The sequence below is a fragment of the Bos indicus genome, chromosome 18 (assembly GCF_029378745.1).
Source record: "Bos indicus isolate NIAB-ARS_2022 breed Sahiwal x Tharparkar chromosome 18, NIAB-ARS_B.indTharparkar_mat_pri_1.0, whole genome shotgun sequence".
Taxonomy (NCBI): Eukaryota; Metazoa; Chordata; class Mammalia; order Artiodactyla; family Bovidae; genus Bos; species Bos indicus.
The window spans coordinates 3572277-3579305 of NC_091777.1; the positions used below are offsets into that span (position 1 = coordinate 3572277).

The window sequence follows — 7029 nt, forward strand, 5'->3', positions numbered from 1 at the left end:
GTTCGCGCGCAGCCAGTGCGCAGGCGCAATACGGGGCCTGGCTCCGGCGTCCCCAGGAGCTTTACCTGAATCCCTGCAGCTTCCTGTTCGCGGGCTCGCGAGGGGGCAGCTTTTTCGGGTGCCCGGGGAGAGCTATGGCGGAGGCGATGGAGTTGGGCAAAGACCCCAATGGACCCACTCACTCCTCGACTCTGTTCGTAAGGGAGGATGGCAGCTCCATGTCCTTCTACGTGCGTCCCAGCCCGGCAAAGCGCCGGCTCTCGACGCTCATCCTGCACGGCGGCGGCACTCTGTGTCGCGTTCAGGAGCCCGGGGCCGTGCTGTTGGCCCAGCCCGGGGAGGCGGCGGCCGAGGCCTCGGGCGACTTTATCTCCACGCAGTACATTCTGGACTGCGTGGAGCGTAACGAGAAGCTCGAGCTGGAGGCCTACCGTCTGGGCCCGGCTCCGGCGGCCTACCAGGCCCCAGAGACGAAGCCCGGGGTCCTGGCCGGGGGCGTCGCCGCGGCGGAGCCTGAGCCGCAGTCGCAGGCGGGGCGGATGGTCTTCACGGACGCGGACGACGTGGCCATCATAACCTACGTGAAGGAACATGCCCGCTCGGCCAGCTCCGTCACCGGTAACGCCTTGTGGAAAGCGATGGAGAAGAGCTCGCTTACCCAGCACTCCTGGCAGTCCATGAAGGACCGCTACCTGAAGCGCCTGCGGGGCCAGGAGCACAAGTACCTTCTGGGGGAGGCCCCGGTGAGCCCCTCCTCGCAGAAACTCAAGAGGAAGGCCGAGCAAGACCCGGAGGCTGCTGATAGCGGAGGTGAGGTCTGCGGTCGCCGACGCGCGGGTGCTCCGCTGTCACCGGTGTGCTCTGGGGGCGGGGGCGTCTCCCCTTCCGCGGGGAGTCCATGTGGGCGTCTTAGGGGCATCGCCCAGCCCCTCTCCTTAACCCCCTTTGCCGTCCGGGTAAAGTTTGCATCGTTTTGTAATCTCTCTTTAAACGTCTGGGTAAAGTTAGCATCATTTTGAAATCTCTCTTTAACATGACATGGCCCGAGATTCAAAAGAGGCACAAAGAGTCTGTGGAAAATTCTCCCCCCTCTCCTTTCTTTTCCCACCAGATAATCCAGTTTTTTCCCCCCAGAGACAACCTGTATCTTGGGTATCTTTTCAGAGACATTTCACAGACTCGTTTTAAACAGTGTTTCTCGTGGCTTTAGGTAGATTCAGTATAAGCCAGTTTTAAAGCCATGCTCGTCCAGTTTGTTTTCATATCTTGGCTTAAATGAATGCATATTCACAGAAGAAGGTTCTCGTCTATTGGAAGCCGCTTCCTAGTTTCGCTCGGGTGAGGTGAGTTTCTAACGCAGTTGAACTGAGTATTGGTTTTCCGACGTGGTTAGGACACAGGGCATAGCTGTTGAGATGCTTCTCTTCTGACTTAATCGGTATTGAGCTTAAACTGTCGGACACTTTCGTTTATAGTCATGCTTCCTTCACTTAACGTCTCTTTCCTTGTGTGACTGTTCTGCATAACGGTTGAAGTCTGGGGAGGTAAAATCTATTTTCTCCTGTTCAGTATGCTTAGTAGGAGTTTTGTTTTTGGTAAAGTGACACTTGAGATTCATTCAACAGATATTTGAGTGCCAGACTCCTACCTGCTGGGTGATAACAGTATATAAAACTTCCTGCAGTCATGGAGCTTAAAATGCTAGCTGGGCAGTGGTGAGTGCTATCATTTCAGTCGAGCTGCTAGTCGTGTCCGACTCTGCATGGACTGCAACCGGCCAGGCTTCCCTGTCCATCACCAACTCCAAGTGCTGTAGAAAAAAATAAAAAGGGTAACGGCTGGAGAATAGGTTGTTTTCTACAGGGTAAGAGGGGAAGTTCGCTGTCATAAGCTCATACTTGAGCAGAGATCAAAGGAAGTGAAGGAACTAAACAGGTGGTTATTTGATGAAGAATGTTCCAGGTTTTGGGGGTATTAGGTGGAGTATAGCTGTTGTGTTCTTGGAGCAACAATCAGTGTGACTGGAATGGAGTAAGGAAAAGGGAGAATTTTTGGAGAGAGGAAAGGGCTATGTGTATGGATGAAGGAGATCATATATATATTATAAATATATATATTTTTATATATAAATCAGTGATGTAGAGATGACTGGTAGACTAGTTGGAACTTGGGATGAAATTAAGCTGGACTCACCCTATGCAGTGTTTTCATGTTCAGATATTTAAACATAAAAATTAAGATCCGAAAAGGACCAGGAAAGGATGTGGATGAATAGCCTTTTTAATAGCTGTGTGTTGTTGTTTCTGAAGCCAGGAAGACTAAGAAGAAAACTTATATATTTGATTACTTAAAATTTAAAGCTTTTCATGATGAAGTCAGAGGGCAGATTGGAAAAATATACCCAATACATTGCAACAAAGCAAGTTTCCTTAGTGTTTCCCTTTGAGGGCTTCCTGAAGTTAGTAAGTAAAAGAGAAACTAGTAGAAAAATGAGCAAAGGAAATGAAACAGGACGTTTTCAGAAGAGGGAATAAGTAAATGGCTAATACATGCAGAAACGTTAAAAAATAAAAGTAAATTAGACCCTGATCAGTGCACAGGTACAAGCCGTACCTGGGCTTCTGACCCATGGAAACTGAAATAGTGTGTGGGTTGTGTTTTTTAGAAAAGTAAATCAGAGCAAGGTAATGTCATATTTTATCTGTTAATTATTTCAGCATGTATCTCTAAAATATAAGGCTTTTTAAACATTTATATAAAATAAAATTGACTCATTTTGATGTACAGTTAGGTATTTAATTTTTTTATGGTGGTAAAATATATGTGAGATAAAACTTACAGTTTTAGCAGTTTTTAAGTGCTCTCTTTAGTAGCACTAAGTATGTTGTGATGCAGTTGTCACCACCATCCATCTTTAGAATGTTTTCATCTTCCCAAACTGAAATTCGTACCCTTTAAACACCAGCCCCCCATTCCTGCCTCCCCCTGGCAATCACCATTCTGCTTTCTGTCTTGATAAATTTGATCTCTCTAGGTACTTCATGTAAGTGCAGTCATAATGTATTTGTCCTTTTGTGTCTGGCTTATTTCATTTAATATAAGTGAAAGGCTTATTTTCAAGTCTTATCCATGTTGTAGCATGTGTGAGAATTTTGTTCTTTTTAAGGTTGGATAATATTCCACTTTACGACCACATTTTGTATATCCATTCATCCACTGATAGACACTTAAGTTGCTTCCACATCTTGGCTGTTGTGAATAATGCTGCTATGGTATGGGTGTACTAATACCTGTTTAAGACCATGCTTTCATTTCATTTATTTATTTATTTTTTTATATTTTCAAAAGTGGAATAGCTGGATCATGTGGTAATTATATGTTTAATATTTTGAGGAATTGCCATACAGGTTTTCCAGTTCGGTGTTTTAATACATGTATAGATTTGTATAACCATCACCATAATCAGAATACAGAAACAGCTTCATTGCAAAACTCCCTCGAGTTGCCCCTCCGCAGTCAGTTTTTGTTAAGTGGAAAACAGCAGAGTTAAATCCTCAGAGAACAGAGTAAAAGGAGAACAGGAAGGTGTTTAGCTTTATGAGGCTCTCCTTTCTGTAGATGGTATGTAGTGGATTGTGGTAGACTCCTCAGATCCATCTTCAGCTGGGCGAGGTTCTGTCGTTTTACGCTAGCATCCAATGACTAATCTATGTGGTGTTATTGGCTCCCTTCCCCCAATATGGTCAACTCTGAAGGGCCTTGCTGGCTCCATACTTCTCCATGGTTTCAGTTGAGGCCTTGTTGGAGCTCTTTCACAGCTCAGCTTCTCTCTCTGCCCGCTAAGCACTCCCTGATCAACATGTTACACGTTAATCTCCATCTCAGAATCTGATTCCCAGAAAACCCAGTTTATGGCAGTTTTTTTTTTTTAAATCTATATAAATACAAAGCAAAAAAATGAATTAAGCTTGAAGAGTATTTTTTATTTTATACATGAGAACTTAGGAAAATTATCATTATTTTTATTGTACAACTTTTCAGTAGCAAGCTGAAAAATTAGAAATTATTGAACATGCGTGTCTTACGTTTTTCTCACCCTCTGATCAAAAACCGTTAGGGGAAAAAGTGCAGCCTAACTTGTGGCCCAGGGCTAATTCTAATCTAGTGCTGTTTTCTTTAACAGAACCACAGAATAAGAGAACTCCAGATTTGCCTGAAGAAGAATTTGAAAAAGAAGAGATCAAGGAGAATGAAGCAGCAGTCAAAAAGATGCTTGTAGAAGCTACCCGAGAGTTTGAGGAGATTGTGGTATGTTAATTAGAAATCACTTTTTCCCTGCGTAATTGCACCTCACTCCAGTACTCTTGCCTGGAAAATCCCATGGACGGAGGAGCTTGGTATGCTGAAGGCATAGGTCTTTTCTCACATAACATTCTTTGCAATGTGCCTAAATGTAGTGGAGCATGGAGGCCCTAATATATTCATACTGCAGTGTTTTTTGAGTGCTTATTATGTGAAAGCATTGGTAAGCACTGAGGATGTAGTGATAAGCAAAATACAATTCCTGACCTTATGGAGCTTACAACTTGAGAGGGAAGTCAAATTTTTAACAAATAATCTAATGCATACATGTATACTCATATATATGTGCATATATATGCATATCGGAGAAGGCAATGGCAATCCACTCCAGTACTCTTGTCTGGAAAATCCCATGGACAGAGGAGCCTGGTAGGCTGCAGTCCATGGGGTCGCTAAGAGTCGGACACGACTGAGCGACTTCACTTTCCCTTTTCACTTTCATGCATTGGAGAAGGAAATGGCAACCCACTCCAGTGTTCTTGCCTGGAGAATCCCAGGGACGGGGGAGCCTGGTGGGCTGCCGTCTATGGGGTTGCACAGAGTCGGATACGACTGAAGCGACTTAGCAGCATAGGCATATATTTTTTACATTCAGTGTAGCTTCTAATGTTCTTTGGAATACCATGGTTATACATACACATATTTATATGTATACATGTGCACACATACACACATATATACCCTATACTCACACTCCTGGTTACTCTATGGCATATATATATGTGTGTGTATATGTATATATGTACACATACATCTAGCATGACTAAATGTAAGAAGGAACATAACACATTAGAGGAACTGAAGGAAGTCCAGTGGAATGAAAGGGAAAGGAGGTGGTAGTTGGGAGAGACCAGATATTTTAAGAGTCAGTGTTTGTGACTTCGTTATTATGAACTGGTTCTATTCTTCACTTTGTCTAGGTGGATGAGAGTCCTGATTTTGAAATACACATAACAATGTGTGATGATGATCCATGCACGCCTGAGGAAGACTCAGAAACACAGCCTGATGAGGAAGAAGAAGAAGAAGAAAAAGTTTCTGCACCAGAGGTGGGAGCTGCCATTAAGATCATCCGGCAGTTGATGGAAAAGTTTAACTTGGATCTATCAACAGTTACACAGGCCTTCCTAAAAAATAGTGGTGAGCTGGAGGCTACTTCCTCCTTTTTAGAGTCTGGTCAGAGGGCTGACGGGTATCCTATTTGGTCCCGACAGGATGACTTAGATTTGCAAAAAGATGATGAGGCTACTCGAGATGCATTGGTCAAAAAATTTGGTGCTCAGAATGTAGCTCGGAGGATTGAATTCCGAAAGAAATAATTGGCAAGATAGTGGGAAAAAAAGTTGGGCAGATAAGATATTAACGTTTTTTTGTGTGACCATTGGACTTCAGAAATTTTTACATTGGAACCGACACTAATCTTTTGACCAGTTTTGTTGCACTGTGAGTCCTAGATTTTGTACCCAAGCAGAGTTGTGTTCGGTCCAGTCGCTCAGTCGTGTCCGACTCCTTGCAACCTCATGGACTGCAGCACACCATGCAGAGTTGTATAGGAGGATGGAAATAAAAGAAATGGGATATGTTTCGATCTCTTCCCAGCAGTATCAGTGTGTTTATGAAAGGAAAATCAAGAACAGAGAGACTGGTTTACATAGTAGTGATCGTTTTCTGGAGTGGAATCCCTGCTATATTGGTGATAGGAGCTAGTCATGAAGTCAAAGAAGGAAAATTAGATGGGTCTTGTGAAAGCATGAATAAAGAGCCTCCTGTCTTTTGGCAGAAGCTCCTCTAGATTGTGATAGATTACAAATCAAGAATCTAGAAATATGGAAAAATTGAATTACAAGGCCTTGAACATGGACTGTCCCAAACTCTTGTATCCCTCAGTGAGCTCTGATTTCTGGGCTGCTTTGAAAACCCCATGTTTCTTTTGCCAGCTTGATATTTGGGAACCCTTTTCCTTGGCTGTTGTTTTCTTCGGGTCTGTGTCAGTGAAGTCTCTAGCATGAGTTTCTTTATCCATCATCTAGATTGTTTCAGACACACACTACAATGGAGTCTCAAGAAAAGTCTTACTTGTTTACCAGTAATGTCTTTTTATTTATTGAAGATCGTTTTGTGCTAAGAATTGTGTTAGATTTAAAAATTAGAGGATTAATTCCTCTTTGTTGTGTTGATTTCATTGTTGAAAATAAATAGAACTTTGTATTTGAGTCTCCACAAAGTGTTTTCTTTGGTTGTATTCATAAAACCTTTTAGGTATAAAAGCTATAAAGGAACTAACATTTTTGGCTCTTGGTAATTAGAACCAATAAGAGGTTCCATTTAGAGCTGATAGGCCATTAGAAAGAAGCTATTTCTTCTGAATGGAGCAAAGAGAACTGTGTCAAGGACTGCGAAAGATGGCATAACCAGGTGAACTGCTGAGAGCCAAAGTGGAGAGAAGTCAATAAGGAACTATCCAGTGTATAACAGAAGATGTCAGTACCTGTCCCAGATGGCCGAGCACTCACCAGTCCAGTACATGCCAGCAGCAGGAGTCTTACTGCCAGCACCTGTAGGAGGCTCTCTCTCTGTTTGAAGGGCTATGGAGTTAATGCCCCTGAGAGCAGCTTTCACCCAATGGTGAATGGGAATCAGAGAATGCACACTCAGCTTCCTTGCTGA

General features: G+C 43.3%; 1 protein-coding gene across 1 annotated transcript; it reads left to right on the forward strand.

Annotated features, from left to right (window-relative positions):
* Positions 1-11: 11 nt before the first annotated feature.
* On the forward strand, positions 12-6575 carry TERF2IP (TERF2 interacting protein). The gene is made up of 3 exons (XM_019978717.2): positions 12-810; positions 4184-4308; positions 5283-6575. The coding sequence occupies exons 1-3, from the start codon at positions 135-137 to the stop codon at positions 5679-5681; spliced, it is 1200 nt and encodes a 399-aa protein (XP_019834276.2). The 5' UTR covers positions 12-134; the 3' UTR covers positions 5682-6575.
* The last annotated feature ends 454 nt before the right edge of the window (positions 6576-7029 follow it).

Coding starts and splice junctions, on each gene's coding strand:
- TERF2IP (XM_019978717.2), top strand. CDS start 135: ATGGCGGAGGCGATGGAGTTGGGCAAAGACCCCAATGGACCCACTCAC. Junction 811..4,183: donor GGAGGCTGCTGATAGCGGAG/GTGAGGTCTGCG, acceptor TTTCTTTAACAG/AACCACAGAATAAGAGAACT. Junction 4,309..5,282: donor GAGAGTTTGAGGAGATTGTG/GTATGTTAATTA, acceptor CACTTTGTCTAG/GTGGATGAGAGTCCTGATTT.